Consider the following 24165-nt stretch of genomic DNA (forward strand, 5'->3'; position numbering starts at 1 on the left):
ATTATAGTATTACTTGCCGTACATAGGCCAGAACGATTGTCTTTTGAAAGGATGTGGTTTGCATTTTAGAGGGAGTGCATTTTGGAGTTGCTTTCATTCTAAACAGGCCTTGCGGCTGCTTTTTATTCATGTTCTAATAAGTATCGAATAGCACCCTCTGCTGGTTTTTTATGCTGATAAAATCCTGTCTTTTTCGCATGTGTCTTTCATTGCATTGCAAAATGTACAAAGATCAAAGCCGAGTTGCTTTACTGATCTTTCTTTGCATCAGAATGTCCAAATACTGAAGATACGCAACTGAAAAATCTCTCAGTGCAGATTACTTGCCTCTTAACATCTTTTAATCTTTCATGCTCACAGAGTGTATGCTTTTGGATGAAGGTGGGGATTATAATCTGCATCAGGAGATTAAACATACGATAGTGTGTATGTGGCATTAATTGCCTCGGCTAACTTAAACAGTTCTAGTATTACAAAATAAAGGAGGACTTCTGTGAAAAGTTTATCTGCTTTAAAACCTTTATGTGTGTAGCTTGAACTTTTGTTTATACGATCAAAGAGTAAAGCCAAGGGCAAAATAATTTTGCTGTGCAGAATCAAACGCAAGACTTATTTGCTCACCTTGATTTATTATCTTGAAGAATCTGGCCATATATAAACAGTACCATCAGCATCAGACACTCATCATGTAGGAGGGGGAACATGTTGTCAACACCTGAGCTGGAAGGGATGCAGTAAGCCAGAGTAGGACTGTGCTTGAGGCAGAAACTGTTATCTTCCCAGTTCCCTTAACACTGAGTGATGGGGAAATGAAACAGTCCTTTCCCCTTACTGTGGTAATGCAAATCTAAATTTCCGACTTCTTGCCTGCCATGAATTCTACAGTTAGGCTTATTTTTCTTTAAAGAAGAATGTTGTTAATATTTAAAGAAAACAAACACAAGGCATTTGCTTTAAACCACAGAATGCCATACAAATTCCCCCATAGCTATACAGTACAAATTATTCCATATTTATATGCAAAATATAAGCAAAAACAATAATAATACTGAGTTTGAGTTTCCACTTTGAAAGCTAAGTAACAATCTCAGATTGTGCAGCAAACTACCTAAGCTGCTACTCTGTTGGATCTTGTCCCCTGGTTGGTTTTTGACAACCCATTAGCCTGTGCCCCTCTTGATCCTCTATTGCTACCTTGAAGCCCAATCCCTGACTGTTTCGAACACCCTTTATACCTGTTTCTGGCCCATTTGGATGTATACCCATGTCTCCCCTTTCTGGTTCTAGATCTGGAACCTGAATGAGACCTGACAATTGCTCATGCAACTTGTTCTGGGGACGTTCTCCATCAAATGTTAATGGCACGAGTGCTTTGTGCTTCCTTCCTTGATCACTGGTTTCCAATCACTTCTAAAGCTACTTTAGGTTATTGCAAGAGTTGGGAAGCCTTTTCAGCCTAAAGGCTGCATTCTTTCTTGACAGCCATCCAGGGTGAAGCCTGAGAAAAAGGTGGACAGGGTAGTGGTTGTGAGTGGGCTACAGTCCACCCACACAACAGTCACAGGTTTCCACATACACATCTCCATTTCTCTCCATGGAAACAATCAAGAGGCGTTATTTCAGTTTAAAGAAATATTGCAACCAGTCAAAAGCACTTAGTGTGAAGCAGAACTAGTGAGAGGTGTGGCCTGGGAAGAGAGGGTGTGGCCAGATAAATATATCTGGAGGGCTGCGTTTGGCCCCTAGTCTAAGATTCCCAACCCTCATTTTGTGCATGCTATTAGACGCGGGTGACGCTGTGGGTTAAACCACAGAGCCTAGGACTTGCCGATCAGAAGGTCAGTGGGTCAAATCCCCGCGACGGGGTGAGCTCCCGTTGTTCAGTCCCAGCTCCTGCCAACCTAGCAGTTCGAAAGCACGTCAAAGTGCAAGTAGATAAATTGGTACCGCTCTGGCAGGAAGGTAAACGGCGTTTCCATGAGCTGCTCTGGTTTGCCAGAAGCGTCTTAGTCCTGCTGGCCACATGACCCGGAAGCTGTACGCCGGCTCCCTCGGCCAATAAAGCGAAATGAGCACCGCAACTCCAGAGTCGGCCACGTGCATGCTGGGTCGGACAGTGCATGCTGGGTCATATGCCCCAGTATATACACCTGCTGATCTGTTTTCCCTTTGAAGCAGGCCTGCATAGCTTCTGACCCACCTGTCTAGAAGGAAGACATCAGCCAGTTGCTTGATGAGAGATGTAAACACTCTAGGGGTGGGTTTGTTTCCCCTTTTCGCCTTCCCAGATACCTGAAGTTGAAACACCGAACAAGTCTCTTATGAAATATCTTCTTCTTAGAATGATGAGTAACATACTTTTAAAAAGTGTCGTTTTAAAATAACGCTGTAAAGCCAACTCATGCTTCTGAAAATCTCTTAAACCCAAGATTGAATTGTAGTAATGTTGGTGATGATAGCTCTGCTACTGTGTTTTGACTTAATTACTAAATGAATGGCACTCTTGGGATTTGATGTGGAGAAAAGTACTCTAAAATGTTTCAGAATACAGAACATCTTCAAGTTTTGTCCCAGGAGCACAACTGGGAAATTGCCAGGCATATTGTTCCTGCCACATGTTGAAGGCCTTCTCCCCCCCCCCCCCAACATAGTCCCTGACTATTCTTCCTTGTTAATGTTTCTCAGATTCCTCTTTCTTCTGCATCAAGTAAAATTAAATTGATGGATGTTTAAAATATACCATCAGACTCAAGGAGCATTCTAACATGTGACAAAACATGTGAAGTCAGGAAGCTTGTTCAAATTACGTGAATATTTTAGTTTCTGCAGTCTTTGAAACTCAAGAAGAAAACTTAGAGTGCAAAACTGTGGATCTTGCAGCCACTAATTCTGGTAGATAAAGATGAGAGATGCTCATATTTTCAATGATACGTTATTACCTTGGATGAAGTGATATATCAAGGCAGGTCAGATTTATTTATTTATATCTGTCATAGACTCATTGTAAAATACAACTGGAATAACAGACCCTCAAATAAACCTGGAAATGTTTACATATAGCATGAAGCATAATATAAACAAGACATACAAAAGTTTTCATCCAAAGAAACCTTTTTCTGAGATCATCTGAGCATTTTATCTTGGGAACTAGTATGTTGAGAGCACAAGGGTTAATAGTTTGCCTACTTTATAGAGCTTCTAACAAAATTGTATAGATCAAAGCAGACAGGTATTATCAATGACCAGCATCACCTTACAGTTTTGTAAACTGATCCTTCTTCTTCATGTCAGGGGGGGAAAAGAAGCAATTGTTATGTTTAGACTAGTTAGTGTCTTGTGTAAGAAATATGAGGAGGTGGCTTTTTTTTAATAAAGCTGTATTGACTGCTAAGCTGACCCAAAGAATAAAGCTGTTTTATTTTACACCTTGGGGGTGACATTTAAGTTCCTGCAGGAGAAGATTGTTATAATAAAACCTCCATGCACTGTGTGTGTTTTAAAGCCATAGACAAGAATGTAAGAACACAGTGTTCTGTATAATATGAATTCAGAGTACAGGAGGATTATGGATTATTTAATTTTAAAATCCTCTTTGGTTAATTCCAGCTTGTCTTTTATGTTTTGGATTTGGGTTTTTTTTCCTGAGCTGAACTATGAATATTAAGTACTTCTTTATGGAATGCTAGAATAGCAGAGTCTTCTTCAGGAGTTCAGATATTTTGCAACCTTTACACACATGAGGAGGGAGAAAATAAACGATATCTCCTCCATCCTTCCACTGTTCCAGTCGCCTTCCAACCCACAGAGGGCAAACCTCTGATGTGCAATATATTAGAACCCTGATTTTATGACTGGCTGTTTTTGAAAACAGTCCTTAAATTCTTGAGCCAAACTATAGGCTACAGGCTAAAGGGAACAGGGAGTAACAGATATGGTCAGTCTGATTTAGGTAGGGATTATTTAGCACAATGCGGCAAATAACTACAATGAAAGCTAAAGGACCCCTGGATGGTTAAGTCCAGTCAAAGGCAACTATGGATTTGCAGTGCTCATCTTGCTTTCAGGTGAGGGAGCTGGCATTTGTCCACAGAAAGCTTTCCGGGTCATATGGCTAGCATGACTAAACCACTTCTGGGGCAACAGAACATCACGACGGAAACCAGAGCGCACGGAAATGCTGTTTACCTTCCTGCCGCAGTGGTACCAATTCCAGAAGTATTGGCACCATGTCATAAGGAACATTCAGGGGTGGAGGAAGGGAGGGAATAGCAGTCCCTGCTTTACCAGTAAGGGTGCTGCAGCCACCAGGTAATTTTGCTTCCACATCCCAAAAAATGATCACCATGTTGTTTGAGCTGCAACAGCCACTGGCTACCAGGCAAAGCACCACAGCTGCAAAACGGGGCGGTGGGCAGGCCCGGATTTAGCTAAAATGCCCCTCTGAGAACTTTTGGTCCAGCCTCATTCCCACTTGGTCTTGGGATGGAGATAATCTTAGTGGAACTTGTGGATGAGCCACAGAATGAACTGGATGAAAATCCCTGTTGTTTCTGCGGCACCTGTCGGCAGCTTTTGAAACTAATGACCAGTGGTATCCTTCTGGACTGTCTGGGCACAATGGGACTTGGTGAGAGGTTCTGTTTTGTGTAAACGTGGTCTTTCCTTTAGAGACGCTTTTGAGACAGTGACGCTGGAGGGTCTATTTCTTGGCACCATGATCTCTGACCTATAACGCCCCACAACATTCCATCTTGTCTCCTGTGCACCTATAAGAAACTGCTGGGAGGAGGTGATTGTCTAGGGATTTTGAAGTGCGGTGTCATCATCAACACCCAACTTTTAACTCTCATTTCCTATATATTCAAGAAAGGCAGCCAAGGTCTTGCAATGGTGGTTAGAATTGGTAGTGGACTGGATGTGAGCTAGCAAACTGAGATGTAATCAGGGCAAAACTGATGCTTCAGGTGAGCGAGGCTGGATCAAGACGCATCAAAAAATGTGATTCAGTTAAACGCCTTGTAAACTTCATACAGGGAAGCCCCGTTGGTGAAAGATGAGACTCTACAGCGCCATGTGGTGTCACAGATAAAGTGCTTTATCTTTATGAATGGTGCTGAGTCCCAAGACTACTGTTCCTGGGGATGAGGATACAGTTTGGTTTGGGTATGGTTTCACTGCTTCTGAAGAATTGAGCCCACAACTTGACAATGCTCCTGGATACAGCTTTGTTTCTGGATGGCCGGGTGGCCGCTGTGACTAGGAGTGCTGTTGCCCACCTTAGGCTGGTGTGCCAGCTGCAGCCATTGCTCAAGAAGTGAGACCTAGCTGTAATCAAGCATGCCATAGTTGCTTCAAGAATTGGATTACTGTTAACAGTCTTTACAAGCAGCTGCCTTTGAAAAGTGTTTGGAAACATAAGCTAGTCCAAAATTTGGAAGCAAGAGTTCTAACCAGAGTCTTTTTTATAAAAAAAACCCATATTTTATTAATTCCAAACTTAAACATAAATGACATAATAACAATAATCTGTTTTACATGAAACATGTGACTCGTTTTTTCTACCTACACTGACTTCCAGTTTATTTCCAAGCTCAGTTCAAAGCCCTGGATATGATCTTTTTAAAGCCATAAACAGCTTGGCACCGTGTTACTTACAGCACTGTCCCCCTCCCATAAATTCCTGCCTGTCCACTTTCCCAGGCTGTGGAACTCCTTGTCCTGTGAAATCAGAACCACCCCCTTCTCTTGTAGCCTTTAGATGAAAAACCAAAACATTTTTATTCCTCCAAGCTTGTGTTGTGACTGGTTCCTAAATCTCGCTGCTGAATATTATGCTCCTGATTACCTGTTGTGTTGCTTGGTTTGATGCATTCCTGACTCATTTTTATCTGATTTGATCTGGAACATTTTGAATGGCAAAGGCATGATATAAATGTTTAAATAGTGAATACCACACATACTATCATCAGCAGTGGACTCTGAGGAAGGGTATAATCTACAGTTAGTTCAATTGTATGGGCTATAGTATTTGCATATATTTTTATCAATTGAACCAGACATTGGGGGCGGGAGGGAGGGCAGCATCTTTGGTTTGTGCACATTTTCAACATTTATCATTTCTTGTTCCATTCGTCTTACTTTAACAATAAGATGTCGTGTACCACTGGTAGATTTGTTCCTCCTTTATTTTATCATCTAACATTCCTGATCTTTGCTAATTCCTGATGTGGAAGGAATAAGGTGATCTTCACGAGGGTGGCTGATTTCTGAATTCTGAGCCACAACTAAGGTAGCATAATAAAAATGACAAGGTAGCCATAATAAATTTATACACTTCTGTCTTAAACCCAGTTTGGTTTTATGTTCCTCAAATGTTCTTGGGAGTATTATGCCTTTATATAACGAAAATGGTTAAAGGGCACTTCGTGATTTTATAGTAATTAGCTATATGTATAGCTCTCCTATTTTCCCCCTCTGTTTATACATACACACATTTATAAAGTGCTTCATAAAACCCTTTGGCTTCCATTTTATCTTTCGTCTTATAATTCCACACAGATCTGTAATACGTCATTCGCCATATAAAGATAAGCTGTGCTCTCCAAACTTTGCCAGCTGAATTTTTTATTACTACAGTTTACTGGAAAGTGGGGTATCTTTATTATTTCAAGAGCAATCTAAACCACAAGTTACACCAGCTGGATGAGAGAGAATTGTTTTGGCACAGTTAAGAGCTATGGGAATCTAATGAATGAAGGGAGTCTGGGCAAAATGGAAGCAAGCGTGCTAGGGCAGGACTGTTGCAGACAAATACCTGAGTGAGGCTGGAACCCTAGAAGAGTCCCACCCTATGTTTCTTTTTGTATACTGTACTTCTGTGGCTTTCTTTTTGTATACTTCTGTGGCTTTGCGCTTAGGGGTGTTGCTGTGTGGTATGAGGTCATCTGTTACAGTTCTGCTACCTCTCCTTTCCCCATCTAAAATTACTGTTTTGGTTCTGGTTTCTTTAAATATGTACATTATTGATTATAATAAAATGATAACGACCAATCAGTTACGGAGTTTTACATTTAAAGTGCAGTTCAATGAAGAATCTGTAAAAATAAGGGGGGGGATCTGCCCATGGTCCACCCTCATCCCCATTTAAAATTATTGTTGCCAGCAGTTCCTCTAAAAGGGTAAGCTTGGATTTGTGGAGGCTGCATTTTGTTCCCAATTGTGCTGCCCTTTCCCACTGAATTACCACTGCCTTCTGTGGCCTTCAGTGAGCCACTGTTGTGGTATGTGCATCCTTCCTTTTCAGATTGGCCCAACCACTAGGCAACCACCTAGGGCAGAAAATGTGGGATCTGGCTATTCCCCTCTGTGGGTGCTATATGGCCAGTCCTGGGTCCCATCCTGCTGTCTCAAGTGCAGTGGAGGTCCAGGTTCAGTTTGTAGTTCAGTTAGGAATGGGGAACAGTTTCCATTTTGTCCCTGCCTCGGGCAGCATAATATCTAAGTCAGACCCTGTTTCCTTAGATGAAAATGCTTATTTGCGTCACACACATACAGATAGAAATGTGTGTGTGTGCTGTGTAGCTCTATTGAACTGTATTAGCTATATGGAACCATCAGTATCATACTGAGATCCAGAGCCTCTTTCTATGGGTTCTTCATGCAAGTCTGCTAGCAACTGTGTCCTCTCCTGTGGGGTGGATCTTCTTAGCAGTATGCTTGGAGAGTTTTATGTTTGTGAGGGAGTATGACAGAGACCCGTGATGTGCACAGCTGTCAACTTTCCCACCTTTTAAGGGAAATTCCCTTATTCCACATAGGATTCTTCGCAAGAAAAGGGAAAAGTTGACAGCTGTGGTGATGTGACGATGGCAACCCAGTTTGTTGCTTATGTCTATGGTTGTGTGTTTTTTTAAAAAAAACATGGTGCTGTACAGGAATTTTCAGTGTTAAAATGCCAGAATTGGTGGGTAGTGGTAGAGATGCCAGGGATTTTGTGTGAGGGGTTGTAGTTGCTGATGCTACGTTGGATCTTATCTCTGATGGTTTTTGTTCCCTTGTCATCTCTGCTACTGGGAGTGAATGGAACTGTGATACATTAAGACCGTTATTAGCCCTGGTGTCAGCCCAGCAAAGCAGAATCCTAGGATAAGGCCTGTTGGCTTACTTAAAAGCAATTTCTGTTTCTCTAAAGAACCTTTAGATGGCAGTATTGTTCTCATTGTGGGGGGTGTTTTGGTGACTAGAAATTCTGTTGTGCATTTAATGTTTCCTGCAATTGCATTCAGCAAAGCACACGGCTATCAATAATTTAAACAGTCGAATGAAAGTACTAAATTCATTCTCTTACATTTGATGAACTCCTTTGATGAACAGTTACTCCAACCTCAAAAGTGAACGACGCGCTTATAAATTACATAGTATGTTTGATTTTAGCCACCAGTTAGCAAAATCTCTCCCTCTTTTATTTTTATTATTATTGAAAATACTGAAGAGCTACCGTAGCAGCTGAAAAGATATTTCTCTCCCTTCTTCCTCCCGCCCTGCCCGCCGTCTTACAATCAACGTTGTGCGTCATTCGCCTGGGTAAAAATACTGTGCTCAGTAATATAAAGCTGCTGGACTGGAGTATTTAGAGTGTTAATGTTGCAAGCTGTCCGCTTTGTAATCCTTGCCTCCCAGCTTCAAAGATTATACTAGTAAACAGGGTTATCTTCGAATTGAAGCAGAAAAACAGAGGCTCTGCCTAGAGAGGCCAACTCCAGAGCTGTGTGAGTTTTGACCATGTCAAAGTCACCCTCTTTACATAGGCTGGAGGCTGACTCAAGAACGCCGCAGCAAGGAAACTGCTTTTGTTCCACAGCACAGTTTACATTCCAAAAAGTGAGCCTGACTAAAGCTTGCTGTTGCTGCTTTTTCCCCCTGACAACAGACAGCGAGAGTGGAAGTACGAGAGTTCACTGTCTTTATTATAGCATGTGTTGTGTGTGTATTGTCTCCGTCTGCAACGTGCATTTCTGCTTTTAGAGTTGTTCTGGTCCTCTGTAATTTGTGTTCTGTGTGGGAAAAAGGCAAGTTTGAGATCTTTCCGCATTTCAGGTCCCATCAGGAAGCCCAAGTATGTAGAAAGTCCCCGGATACCAGGAGATGCAGTCGCCGTACCAATGAGGAAAGTGTTGGAGCCGACAGATCCCAACCAGAATGGTAAGCATGTGTATTCGGAGTGCTTTCCTTTCGACTTAATGACTGGACTTCGACTTGAAAGCGAAGCGGCTACGAAAACAAGTAAGAATTGAGCCCTTTGTGCAGATCTTGGCTTTGCAGATCTTGTGATAGGTTCGTTATGTGCCATGTCTAGCAGTCTAAAATTCTTGAACGATGTATACACAGTCTTCAAGCAAAATTAAGTGTGAGAGTTGCGGGTCACTTTTAATGTGAGAGGCCTGTTTGAATTCCGTTTCTGGACTTGCTTTCAAGTTTTAACAACGGAGTACGTTATGCTGATGCCATGTTGAAGTGCTGTGTCTTGCCACTGCCATTAAAATGCTTGCTAAATCAGACAGCAATAACAATAGATGACTGTGTTGGCAAAGCTGGTAGCAGCCCGACCCTGGAGTTAATTGGTATTCTTGAAAAGTTCCTAGTTCATTAAATTTGACTACCACATAACAAAGTGCAGTTTCAGAGAATGTCAGGGCAAAATGACAATCAACATGCTGTGTAAGTATTTGTATAATAATGAGGATTTCATATTCACTGTGATGTTTTAGATTTACAGCCTAATTGACACCAACAGAAACAACCTATAACATCAAGTTAAATTGGATATTCCCTTGTTTTTCTTGTGCTTTGAATTTAAGACCTGAGTTCTCACCATCTCTTCTTATTGGAGGTGCAGAAAGTTTCTAGGAATATTCCTTCCTGGTACCTTTCCCACATTTTTGTGCATATCTTGATTCAGATATACACAAAAGTGTATGGCGCTATTTCTTCTACAGGCCAGTCTAACTTCTGTAGCTTAAATTCTGTGTCTTTCTGCAGTTTCATCCCCCCCCCTCAAATTCCAAAGCAACAAGTTCAAGTATGTTCCATCTCTCGTAGGTTTCAAATTGAAGGAGCTGAACACTTAACAATATGCATGTTGTGTGGATGGTTTCTTCCTCCAACATTTTATTTTCACTCAGTTATTTTCTTCAGACATGTGCATACTGGTCATGCAGGAGTGACAGTCAAATATTGCTACAGTTTTGTTGTTTAATAGGAAAGCCCCCTTTTTGCGGTGGAAAGGTTGCATTTTGTATCTGCATGGGGGTGCTTTATACATCCATCACCTCTCATGACCCACTGATTAGTAACTCTCTCTTCAGCAAAGTGGATCTAGGCTTTCTGAGCTAGAGAGGTTATAAATCCCGAAATACTGATCATTGTTCACTGGTTTGGGTGGCTTAAGTCTCCATCCTCTCACTCCCATATGGCGGCAAATTTCACTGCCATTTTGCCATTAGCCTGCACATACTATATCTCCATAATGATTAAAACATCAGAGATGGTAAAGAAACTGATTGAGTAACGTTTTAAGCCCTTTCTGACTAAAGGAGACTTGCCACTAGTGTCCTGAATATAATCATAAAATAAATGACACCTCTAGGTATGGAGTTCATGTGAATAAATAGTTCTTGTTTGGCTACAAAACTGATTATTCCACAGTAATCAACATTCTCAGAAGGAAAGGAGTAGACTATTTCTAATTTTTAAGGGAGATCCTTACGGAATGGATTCAAGCAAACTGATGAGATGGCAGATGTATCAATAAGTGGTATTTTTGGGCACAGCAGCAACCATTTGTATGGATGCTGTGGCATGTCGCAGACAAGCAGAAAGGCCACAACTTACTCCTTCATGGCATACATCAAATTTCAAAGGTGATGTAATGTGCACACAAGTCCTTTCCAGGCATTCCTTCCACAGGTTCCTTACCTTCATTTGCAGAAGAGACCTCTCTAAAGGGGACCTTGCTGCAAGCACATAGATTCTCCCGATCGGGGGAAAGCCCATGTCCGTATTGCAGGCTTCCCTTGAGAGCTGTTCCCCACCCACTGTGGACGATCAGCAGAGTGACAGGCACAAGAGATTCCATGTACAAATGTCAGCCAGGCAGGCAATTGAATGCTACTTTGACAGCATCCTTCGCTGTACCTGAGGGCAGTAGGAGCCCTTAGGCGGGACATTTCTTGCCTACAGCAGGTGCCTCACTCTGCCTTATGGTAAGTCCAGCCCTGCCTGGTGGGGGCAGGATCTGCAGCCACTATCCCACTTCCTTCCTCCTCCTCCTCCTCCTCCTCCTCCTCCTCCTCCTCCTCCTCCTCCTCCTCCTCCTCCTCATAATTACAATTGTGTGAAGAGGCTGGAAGAGGCTACAGTATCCTCTTAATGAGGTAGAGAATGTACTTGAGGCCCTTCTGTCTGCTACCAAAGCCCACATTTTATTTTCCCTTTCCACAGAGGCCAATAAAGGCAAAAAGACTGTCGTGCCTTGTGCATCTGTCAAGACAAGTGTCTCCCTGGTTTCTCATTGTTGGCAGGCTATGTTCTCTGTGTTTGCTGTATGGTTGCTGATCAGAGTGTGAGGTTCAAATGGCTGTCTCTGCAGGCTGAGTGTGGCTGTGTGGGAGTGAATAGAAACATTGGCTTAAAAAGTCGCTTCTGTGGAGCAGCTTTGGCTTCCTTTGGTCTCTAAATGACATGATTGTTTTCTTACAGGAGCAAGAAGTGAAATGTGTGGATTTCTCTTTTAAATTGCTCAACTTTTTATCTGTATTTTTAATAATACAACATGGAACGGATATCCTGCACTAAAAGATAGCTAGAAAGATGTGGGAATGATCACAAATAGATGACTAGCAATGGGGGGAGGGGGGCATTCTCCCAGTATATCACCCTGATATCACACATTAAGAGTTTCTATGTTTCTGCCACAAGAAAGTAGATTATTCTGACTTCCAGGTTAGGTAAATATTAATATTTATACTGAAAAACAAATTGACGTTAAGTGGTTTCTTGGTTCATTCATACTGTACCTCTTTCTTAGCTGTATTGGGGGAGGGCATGTGGCTCTTCAAACTGTTGGCATCCTCACACATTGTGGCCATCTTGCATTGGATACAGTGATGGGAGAGTCAGATGTCAAAAAAACTGGGAGAATTCCTACTTCTATAATGCGAAAGCCTTCCAGAATGGAGTCTCTTGGTGGCCATATCCATAATCACATGGATAACTGCAGTGCTCTCTACTTGGGGCTACCTTTGAAGGTGACTCAAAAACTACAACTAATCCAGAATGTGGCAGCTAGACTGGTGACTGGGAGTGGCCACTGGGACTATAGGAACACCGGTCCTGAAAGATCTTCACTGGCTCCCAGTATGTTTCCAAGCACAATTCAAAGTGTTGCTCCCTTTAAAGCCCTAAATGGCCTTGGCCTGGTATACCTGAAGGAGCATCTCCACCTCCATCGTTCAGCCCGGTCTCTAAGGTCCTCCGAGGGGCTTCTGGCGGTTCCCTCACTGCGAGAAGTGAAATTACAGGGAACCAGGCAGAGAGGGCCTTCTCGGTGGTGGCACCCGCCATGTGGAACGCCCTCCCATCAGATGTCAAGGAGATAAAGAACTACGCAACTTTTAGAAGACACCTGAAAGCAGTCCTGTATTGGGAAGTTTTTAATGTCTGCCATTTTATTATGTTTTTATATGTACTGGAAGCCACCCAGAGTGGGATAGTATTTAATAATAATAATAATAATAATAATAATAATAATAATAATAATAATATACTTATTACGTTTATATACCACCTTCATCTTCCAAGGTGTTCAAAGTGGTGTACATGGTCCTCCTCCTCCCCATTTCATCCTCACAACAACCCTGTGAGGTAGGTTGGCTAAGTCACTGGCCCAAGGTCACCCAGTGAGTTTCATGGCTGAGTGGGGATCCGAACCCTGGTCTCCCAAGTCATAGTCCAACACGCTTAACCATTACGCTGCACTGACTTTCATGATGCAGCACCTTTGTCTTCATATGTGTGTGTAGGGAAAGTTGGGACTGCTCACTTGGGCAAGAGTGTATTGTGTGAACTCTTTAACTACTCCAGTAATGTATCTGAAGGCATTAAATCACATTGTTTTCAATTGTTTATATAGAAATCACCAGTATAAATGCTGAATTTGACTCTTAATGTGGTGACAGCATCTGGTTCATGTTTCGAGCTCGGTTTAAGATAATCACTTGTGTGTATTGAACATTTTTTAAACTCAAGAAGTTTACTTTTTTAAAAAAGTGCTCTTTAGTTGTTTACTACTGTTGGGTTTAAAAGCAATTTCTTGGACCTCTCTGCTTAGTTGGTGGCAGAATTCCCAAAGGGTTAGTGCTCTTGGAAAGTAACAAACAGAACTGTAGTTTCTGTTCTCCCACATCCTATTGGAAGTATCAATTTCTTATATAGTGAGGATTCCTATATGTGTATTTTGAATATCTGAAATTTCAAATACTTAAAAGGCTTCAGTTCCAACATCCTCTGTACATTAATTTTTTTCAATAGTCTAACATAATAATTCCCAAACAGAAGCTTAGGTTTTGGGTGTGGATTGTAGTCTGGTGAAGTAGTTTGCTGTTAGTACTTATAGGGAGAAATGAGAAACATGCATGAACATCAGCTCAGGGTTACAAGGAACTCCTTAGCTGCTCAGCTGCCGTGTCCTTTTTGTCTCTGGAATTAGGCTTATCATAGTATTAAGCAGTGCTTTTTTCTGGGGGGACACGGTGTCTGCCAAGGATAGCTCAGTTGGTAGAGCATCAGACTCTCCAATCTCAAGGTCATGGGTTCAAGCCCCACATTGGTCAAAAGATTCCTGCATTGCTGGGGGTTGGATGTAGGAGACCCTCATTCCAACTCTACAATTTTATTATTCTATGAAGGCAAATCATACATTTAAACATTATAAAGGCTCGTGCAGTTGCCCTTGCCTGTCATATACAGTGGTACCTCAGGTTAAGTACTTAATTCGTTCCAGAGGTCCGTTCTTAACCTGAAACTGTTCTTAACCTGAAGCACCACTTTAGCTAATGGGGCCTCCTGCTGCTGCCGCGCCGCCGGAGCACGATTTCTGTTCTTATCCTGAAGCAAAGTTCTTAACCTGAAGCACTATTTCTGGGTTGGCGGAGTCTGTAACCTGAAGTGTATGTAACCTGAAGCGTATGTAACCCGAGGTACCACTGTACATGCTTGTGGTTCCCAAACAAATGCAAATAAGCTTCCACTTGCCCCCTCACAGCCTCCTCCTGAACAAGATCTCTGGAGTATTATAACAGTACCTAGCCCAAACCCAGAATGCTTTACAGCACAATCCTGCTTTTCATGTTGATTCAGAATCCCCACCCCCAATAAGGCTTTCTCCAGGTAAACATCTGTAGTATTGTAGTTTGTGTGTGTGTGTGTGTGTGTGTGTGTGTGTGTGTGTGTGTGTGTTTGAAGAATAGAATAGGAATACTCCACTCGACTCTTTCATCTGTAGCAGAAACCCTGGAATCCATCTTCCCAATGTTGGGAAACATCCATTTACAGTAACGCTTTTGAATCAAAGCATCTTGATTATAAAATGATTTTTTTGTGGATGATTTGACAGCTGCTCTTACAGCTGAGGCTGTAGACAGCACCCTCCCCTTTTTACTAGCGTTTTCACCATCACAAAGAAAGGGAAAGTGCCTGTTTGTTCAGTTTATGACTGACAGTTTTATAGAAGTCCAGAGAGATATATTTCCGCTCCTGGTGGTACTAAACACGTTACCAAAACGAGGGTTGCCAATTCTATGTGTGTGTATAGATATAGATGCTATTTTATTTTTTCAATAGTAATATAGACTACTTAATCATAAACGTTTGTAAAACAAACACAAAAACCAACAATGTAAACAATGAGTTATTTCGAATGCAATTTAAAAATGACAGAGTGACTTGAAGTAAAATGTGACTAAATTACCAGCCCAGGAATGCTTGGGGAAATAGAAGTTTTTAGCATGACGACACATGTCTGATGTCAGCTGAGAGGAAATTCCACTAGTGGGTGCCACAACACTAAAGGCCCTGCTCTGTGCCACTGCAGGTTGTGCACATTCACATATTTATTTCATAAAAACATAGAATTCTAGAGTTGGATGGACTCCAATGGTCATCTAGTCCAACTCCCTGAACTGGGATGAGGGAAGGAAACGAGCTTGGATATGGAAATTCTGACAAACTATTCTGTGGTGTCTTCAATTACTCAAGTTTAATAAAATGCCCTAGCTCTTGTGTCTTTATTTACAAACAGGCCAAAGTTATAGCAGTGTAAAAATGAGCTACCAGTTCACCTCATCCTCTGTGTGTAATTAATAATGGATTCACGATCGCCTTTTTAGGTGAACCCAAGCTTTTCTTGTTAGAAATGTCATTACTGTGGAATATCAAGCAGCTATAAATCTGTGAAGATAGCAGAGCTCTTATTAAAAGTGCATATGGAAATTAAATTTCAAGTATCATATTCAGATTCTCTCATATATATATATATATATATATATATATATATATATATATATATATCCTGCTACTGTTCAGATATTCTTGAAGACAAGTGGATGAAAATTTGCTAAGAGTAATGTAGCGCCAGCTACCGATATTTGTATGAACCAAATAACTTTAATAGAGAAATGATACTTGAATGATAGTTCCCTTGCAAATATCCCCTATCACAGTCACATTAAGGAATGGCAGATTACTTTCTTTTAAGGATTAGATGCCGTGAAAACAAATCTCTGAACGGAAGACCTCATTGGAAGAGTAATACAGAGTTGTTTTCATCATTTGAAGGATATTGGAAAAAACACTTAAATCTTTTCTATCAAAGACCCCGGCTGTTTGTTAGTTCAGCTCAAGATTAAGCAGATGTCTTGTCTGCTACAAGCTAGTGGAATTGTGTTTCGGTAATTCCTTCTGAGCCAGTTGTTCAAATGTATTTGCAGTTCAACTTGTCCTGTTAAAGGGCACCTCTGTTCTTTGCTAAGGTAAAGGTAAAGGTACCCCTGCCCGTACGGGCCAGTCTTGCCAGACTCTAGGGTTGTGCGCTCATCTCACTCTATAGGCCGGGAGCCAGTGCTGTCCGGAGACACTTCCGGGTCACGTGGCCAGCGTGACATCGCTGCTCTGGCGAGCCAGAGCCGCACACGGAAACACCGTTTACCTTCCCACTAGTAAGCGGTCCCTATTTATCTACTTGCACCCGGGGGTGCTTTCGAACTGCTAGGTTGGCAGGCGCTGGGACCGAACGACGGGAGCGCACCCCGCCGCAGGGATTCGAACCGCCGACCTTTCGATCGGCAAGTCCTAGGTGCTGAGGCTTTAACCCACAGCGCCACCTGCGTCCCATCTGTTCTTTGCTACTGGTTCTTAAAAACTGACGTTCCTACTTTTTTTCCCTTGAGGTGCCCCCACCCACAAATAAGTGAAAGGGGAAAGGCACTACTGAAAGAACAATATTATTTATTTATATTGGCTACCCTATAACAAAAAGTTCTCAGGTCAGCTTACAATTTAAAATACTTACTGAATTTTCAATAACTATAAGAGTAACAACAAAAGTAGTATATGACGCAACATAAAAGCAGTTAAGTTGGGACATAATTGGGATGGTTGCACAGGTAGTCATAAGCAACAGTAAAATTAATACTGTGCCACATTTGTATAGGAAATGATACATTTCCCTGAGATTGTTCTATTTCATAGCTTTCTGAAAATACCTGGGACATAAATCATCCAGAGAAAAGCATATTGAGGGACAAACTAGATGCAATATGGGAGATTTGTGAATGGATCCCAGGTGTTTCATTTTTAAACATATTAATAATAGCCCTGTAGAGGAGGAGGTATTTTTACCTGTTCTTCCCACGCTATTTATTCAATCTAAATTATCCTGCTATTTGCATGTGGAATGTTTTTGTTTTTTTGCAGGTATTATTTAGGCGCTTGTCATATTCATCCCCTATTCCACTGGTTCCCAATTAGCCAGACCCCCTGTTTTTCAAATCCAAGCCATGGACCCCCTACTTTTGAAAATGTTGATATCTCTGTAGTAGGTTTTATTATGTGAATGGTGCCACTATACCCTCCAACATGTCCCAGCTCAAAACCAGGATGAGTGTCTTCTGGGAGAGTCACCTGACCCACGCAAGAGTATGGTGCCCCAAACCACACATTTTTGGGTGCTGCAATCTTGTGTGTTTGGGGGCGCTGTGTTCTTGTGTGATGTTCGCAGAGTGTCCTAGACTGTTGGCAGAGTGTGTGCCACAGGCCCCCTTGGTAGGTTCCTCATACTCCCTGGGGTCCACAGACCACCAATTGAGAACCAGTTCAAATAGTATGTGTTACCTGCATGCTTTAGTTCAAGATTTCCAAGTGAAAATAAGTTTCTGAAGCACCATTTCCCATGTCTTCAAAGCAGCCCTGCTCTAATTTTTTTAATTTAAAAGAAAATAACTGGAGAACCAGATCGCATTTCACATGCCACATCTCATTTGACCCTTTGATTTCAATGAGAAAGTTAAATGTGTGCTGACCCGTCTCCCTTGCAATCAGCGGGACATAAAGGAGCCCCACGGTGGCAGGATTGTGTCGTAGGTTTTAAAACTTTAGTATTAGATCCCCTGATAATCCATGTCGTTGTTTCTCTCTCTGTTGAAATCTATATTCTTATTGGCCCAAGAATGAATTCAGACTTGAATGAGCCTTGTTCTTCTAGAATCATAGAGTTGGAAGGGACCCTGAGGGTCATCTAGTCCAACCCCTTCAGTGCAGGACTCTCAGCTGAGGCATCCATGACAGATGGCCATCCAACCTCTGCTTAAAAACCTCCGAGGAAGGAGAGCCCACAACCTCCCGAGGGAGACTGTTCCACTGCCGAACAGCTCTTACTGTCAGAAAGTTCTTTCTGATGTTTAGTCGGAATCTCTTTACTTGTAACTTCTTGTTACTCTTGCAAAGCAAGTCACTGTACTCCTTCATACAGTATTTTCTTTTATTGCATAGAAACAAAGTCAGAGAAGGAATCAAGCTGTTCACCAGCGGCTCAGGAACTGATGACAAGACTGGGATTTTTACTGGGAGAAGGGATTCCAACGTCTGCCCATATCTCTGTGGAAGAAAAGCGCGAAGCTATGGTATGCTAGTGGAAACAAGTTGTAAACAGTAATCTGTTAAAACTAGAGACGCCAACAAATGCTGTGCTTTCAATATATTTAATAGCAAACATGCTAATAGACAACAAAAACCACTTACATAAATGTGTACACAGTGCACATTTGTAGGAAGCACTGAAAGAAAAAGAGCTTTGGCTTAATCTTCACTGTTCCAAGGAAATTCTTTACATTGCATGGGGTTGTGAGAAAATCATGGAATGGTTATTTTTCACTTGCTGCTTCAGGCAGTTGCGACCTGGAAGGATTCTTTAAAAACAACTTTTGGATTTTCTCCTAAGGTAGGGGAACCTTGTCCTTCCAGATGTTGTTGAACTACAACTCCCAGCAGGGCCAGTAATCAAAGCTGATGGGTGTTGTAGTTCAATAACATATGGAACGCCACATGTTTCCCACTCCTGTCTTAGGCAATAAAGATCACCACAGTGAACTGAAGAGGTGGCTTTTCGCTTAATCGATATACAGGGAAGAGCTGAAAATCTCCCTCTTGTGAAAATTCACATCAGATCATTTTTCTACTTTTGGCCTTGGGAATCAGATTTGAGTTTTGTTACAACATTTTCTCTCGTTCTGTTGTGTAATGTAACAGCCATGGCTAACTCGCTTGTACCCATCTGTTTTTGCGCATGTGTATTTTTAACTGAATGCCTTTTGTCCCATAGGCACTTCTGGCTTGCGCATTCCTTACTGCTTGGTTTATGAGGCATAAGAACGTGGGAAATAATCTGTATGACTCTCGCGAGATGCTGAGAGGAGACAGTGCATTCCGTTGTAGTACAGGAAGGCACCTATTCTAGGAGAATTCTAGCCACCTGTGACAAAAGATTTTAAACCAAATTTTGTCCACGCCTTTCCTTTTCGAATCTGCAGAGAAGCATATTTGATCACTATCCCAAACAAGTCCTGGGTTTTGTGTTGTAGCTTCTCAACGAACAGTGTTCCACGCATAAGGCTGTGAACTTTACGTCCAAGTTAAAATACTAAGGGCCCATAATCTGCTATTGTCCTATTGCTGCTGCTTCTTTCTTGAAAGGGGCTTAATGAATCCTCTTACGATGCAGCCTTGGAAAGTTGTGTTAACTTTAGGCTTGTTTGATTTCCTGCTTAGTATTGATTCCGCCATGGACCGATAGCGCTGTGCTCTGTGTATTCATCCTTCCTTTCCTTCCTTTTCTAGTGCACCATAGCTAGCCAAGGAGTCAGTCCCTGCTCAACCCTGACGAGCAGCACCACGTCGCCAAGCACCGACAGCCCCTGCTCAACACTGAATAGCTGTGCTGGCAAAACAGCGGCCAACAAAAGTAGTCCCTGTGGGACCATTAGCAGCCCAAGCTCCACGTTGGAAAGCAAGGATAGTGGAATTATAGGTAAGCAGTATAACTCCTAGCAATGCACTGACTTACTGCTGTCTCTATTGCATCTTGCTTCTCTGCATCAGCCGATACAGCCGCTAGGCGTACAGTGAGTTTGCTCTGAAACTCTCTTGTGTTAATTTCTGTTAGTACTTGGCTTCAATTCCAAAGTCTCCATGCTCCAGAAATTTTTTAAGTGCTCTTTCGCTTGAAATAATTCTGTCATTCTCAGTAGTTCTTTTGTGTCTTTCCTGTGGGCATTTAGTCATGGGGTGGGAGAGGGCTGGAACCCTGAGTTTCTTCACTGCACTACAGTGTATATTTGCTGGGGAAGTCTCCTGGGGAAGAGAATAGCAGTGCTAATGGGATGCAGTGATTAAGAGCAGGAGCAATTGATCATAAAGCCTCCGGTCCACATTTCACTACAGTCATGAATTTGTTGGGTTGCTTTAGGCAGTACATTTATCTCTCATCCTTGAGTACAATACTGATTGAACATACAGGGTTGTTCTAAAGATTTACTGAAATAATGCATGTGAAGCATATAGAGAACTTTGTTAAGGACCAGGAAGTGTTTTTATTATGCTACCATTTGGGGGAGTGTTCCACCCCTTGTAAACAAAGATCCCTGCCTGGAAAGTTTTCAGTTTTTTGTATCATTGCAAACAGGTTCATGACACAGTGTTCCAGTGTGGGGAGAGAAGGCAAACTCGGTGTGGGGGGTGTGAGTGAAAGAGCCACCGAGGCCATTTGAGTTTCAATCAACAGTAACGGATCTATGCTGTACTCCAGTTGGCAACACAGATACAGAGAAAATCGCAAACCAAACACTGAGAGGCCCAAGTGGGGAAAAAGGCCTTCATCTGTTACTGGAAGGACCACAGAGATGGTTCCAAACAACTTTCTCCAAGTAGGCTGAGGTGCTGTTACTAAAAAGGCCTGCTTCTTAATAGCCACCCAACACACTTCACTTGGTGGGGCATTTGGAACAGGGCCTCTGAAAAAGATATTGAGGATCAGGTGAGGTATATGCAGGAAAGGGCAATATTTCAAATAACCTGGTTCCAAGCCATTAAGAGCATTGAAGTTTAAGATCCACATTTTAAATTGGGCCTGGAAATGGATCCACAGCAGTTAGGGTGAAGGAGGCATGCTAGTGATGGCAAACATCGGAAATATTTGTGAAATGCTTTCGGTTCTAGACCAAGAAAGGCTGATAAGTTTCATAATAACTGCAGTTTAATGATGGTGTTATGTGGAGGTTTGAATGATTAATTCATAACGGAATGAAAACTAGAACAGAATCAAGAACTAGAATCAAGCCCCAAAGAGCTGGGTAAAATGAAGACTTGAGGACACATGGAAGAAAACCGCTGGGAAACCCACTAGCTAGGATGATAACGGATCTGGAAATTGTGCGCCTTCTGTTCTCAAGGCTGTTGTGAAAATGTATAGAATTTTCTGTTGTGCAACATGCTCGTCTTAAAGTAAAACACTCCCTCCCACACATTCCCCTGCAAATCCTGAAAGACAGCATTTAATTTGAAAGCTAGCTTGTACACATGCTTTGCAAATTTGTCTTCATCTAAAGGGGGGTGGGAATGGAATGGATATTAAAATGAACTTGTATCTTACTAAGTATCCTTAGTCCCCCAAGTTATTTATAGATCTAATCATTCTACATTCATTTGGAAGGATTTAAGTGTGGAGGGCGTACGTACTGCATTTCCTAAAGCATCCCTTAACGTACGTACGTGTGTGTGTGTGTGTGTGTGTGTGTGTGTACTCAGTGTGTGCATGCAAATATATGAATAGTGTTAAATGCTCATTCAGTATACAGTTTGGCGAGTATTATCTTTTGTGTAACTGTTTTTGGCAGACTTTGCCAAACCGTGAAAATAGCTTGTTATTCCATGCTACTTAAGCAGGCTTCCATTGTAATTTCCACCCCTGCTACGTTATTCTGGGCCAGTAGGTTTTTTGAGTGGAGAGCTGCCCTTCCCCTCCCTCTCCTTCACCCGCACTTTCTGCTGGGTCAGGCTTTTATTCTTCTCTTTCTTTTTTTAAAAAAGTTTTTTATTGCCTTAGTTGAAATTGTCTCTGCCTCCGTTGACATAATGGGGGTGAGGGCAGATTTTCATCATTTGCGGTGAGCTAAGTAAGAGAGAAGTCTGGGCTAGTGGCCAAAATGAGGACGGGGGAGGCAGACTGGTGACATTCTGTCTTTTCGCTATTAGAAACTGGAGTGGAAATCTTTCCTGGCCCTTCCACTCCCCTCAATGAGTAAATCAGAAGGGACTCTTAGTTCATGATGCATCAAAAGTCCCAAGTTTGCCCCCTGCCTTTAATCAACGCTAATCATTTGGCCATACAGAAGCACACTACAAGGCTTTCATCAAAATCCTTACGACGTTTTACATTATTTAAGTTGTCAGTATTCTTAAAGCAAGGAGGTCATACTCTGAGAGACATACCTAGTTGCAACTAAGAACATGAACAGTAGTAGCTGTACTATGATGCCCAATGAATGTTTTTGTCTCCTCGCTAAAACCAGCCCAGGAAACACTAATTTAGTGTGCCTTGTAGGAGGAGCTCATCACCTTATTGAACGAAGTTTCAGTCTAAGAACACTGCAAACCAGTTTATTATTCTAGCATTCTTCCCATTAGAATTCATTGGTTTCCTTTTTATTTGATTTTAAGCGACAGTAACAAGTTCATCTGAAAACGACGACCGTAGTGGATCCAGTTTGGAGTGGAGCAAAGACGGAAGCCTCAGAGCTGGTGCACACCAAGGAATTATTCATGAGCGGAGAACAGATAATTGCTCGCCAGTTGCAGAAGAGGAGACGGTGGGGTCTTCAGAAAGTCTGCCAAAAGTGGAAGCATCTTCTGGAGATGGCCCTGTGACTTACACTCAAAGCTCTGGCTCATTAGTAATGCCTCGGCCCAATTCCGTTGCAGGTAAGGAGCAACCAAAGGGAGCAAGTGTTGTGTGTGCTCCAGCCCTTTTTTTAAATACATACTTTTCCTGTGGCACTGTTCTTGTATGGACCAGTTCCCATCAAATTGTGTCTGATCGCCACGTAATGGAAATGCAAGCTAGAGAGCCAGCACTGGTTAAGGGGAGTGCATGAAATTTAACAGAAGTAATTTTTAGAAGCAGTTGAAGCACAAAGGTCTGTGAAGCGATGTTGCTGTGCAGAGACAGTGTAGTGTTCTTTGTGCTCATTGCTTTTTTATGTAAAGAGCTATATAAGTCCATCGACTTGAAGGATTATAGCAGGAAGCACTCAGCCTCTATATTAAGCTTTAAAATGCATATACAATGATGCAGACATGGGGCAGTGTCCAACTAAATACTTGAGCCAGTACAATGGGATTTCACTCCTTGTCTCCCACACACATCTGACACCATCTCCAAATCTGTTCCAGGGGGTTGGGTGCATGGGGGCGGGGGGAGACGGGGAGAACATTCCATTGTGCATGGAGCAATCCTTGTGCTGATGGAACTTTCACCATAGCATTGAACATAACCCATAGGGATTATGTTGTGTTGCTACTGCTTTGATGAACACAGTCCATTCAGAGCCCCATGATATTTGCACAGCCATATTCCATAGGCACTCATTCTTATGTGGCAGGAAAAAATCTGGAAAAGCTCTCTATGGATCTTTGGGGGGGGGGATCTTCTCTAGATTTAGAAGATCACTCGGGTCACTTAAATATTTGCTAATGGCTGGGTGCTGGAATTTGCCCTTGCCATAAGGACCCAGACTTTGTGTTAAGGTAGTCATACTAGAATGCAGAGAGCCCCATGTCCATACAATTGTGGAAGGTCTCTTCAGTTCATGAACTTTTGCTTCTGGTTTTATATCGGACACATTTTTAAGAAACAAAATTTGAGATGCAGTAGCATATTGTTCTCTTCTAGAAGATGATGAACTTCCCTTTTAAATTCCATCAAGGGAGTGAAGCCATACTAACGTACTAACAAAGTAAACAAAATCCAGCTAAAAAAGCCAATGCAATTCTGGGCCTCATCAATAGGAGTATAGCATCTAGATCAAGGGAAGTAATAGTGCCACTGTATTCTGCTCTGGTCAGACCTCACCTGGAGTACTGTGTCCAGTTCTGGGCACCACAGTTCAAGAAGGACACTGACAAACTGGAACGTGTCCAGAGGAGGGCAACCAAAATGGTCAAAGGCCTGGAAACGATGCCTTATGAGGAACGGCTAAGGGAGCTGGGCATGTTTAGCCTGGAGAAGAGGAGGTTAAGGGGTGATATGATAGCCATGTTCAAATATATAAAAGGATGTCACATAGAGGAGGGAGAAAGGCTGTTTTCTGCTGCTCCAGAGAAGCGGACACGGAGCAATGGATCCAAACAACAAGAAAGAAGATTCCACCTAAACATTAGGAAGAACTTCCTGACAGTAAGAGCTGTTCGACAGTGGAATTTGCTGCCAAGGAGTGTGGTGGAGTCTCCTTCTTTGGAGGTCTTTAAGCAGAGGCTTGACAACCATATGTCAGGAGTGCTCTG

The 24165-nt window shown here is 42.2% G+C and overlaps 1 protein-coding gene across 4 annotated transcripts in view; it reads left to right on the forward strand.

The window, feature by feature from the left end:
• Positions 1-24165, forward strand: part of TANC1 (tetratricopeptide repeat, ankyrin repeat and coiled-coil containing 1) — a 127335-nt gene that overhangs the window by 73745 nt on the left and 29425 nt on the right. For 3 of the 4 annotated variants that reach the window (XM_028746495.2, XM_028746515.2, XM_028746534.2), the window contains 4 exons: positions 9097-9201; positions 18103-18233; positions 19447-19636; positions 22324-22584. In XM_028746495.2, the coding sequence (XP_028602328.2) occupies positions 9097-9201; positions 18103-18233; positions 19447-19636; positions 22324-22584 (687 nt within the window). The remainder of the gene's footprint in view (positions 1-9096; positions 9202-18102; positions 18234-19446; positions 19637-22323; positions 22585-24165) is intronic. The other variant, XM_028746505.2, reaches the window with a different exon arrangement.

This window comes from Podarcis muralis, chromosome 1 (genome assembly GCF_964188315.1).
Source record: "Podarcis muralis chromosome 1, rPodMur119.hap1.1, whole genome shotgun sequence".
NCBI classification, from domain to species: domain Eukaryota; kingdom Metazoa; phylum Chordata; class Lepidosauria; order Squamata; family Lacertidae; genus Podarcis; species Podarcis muralis.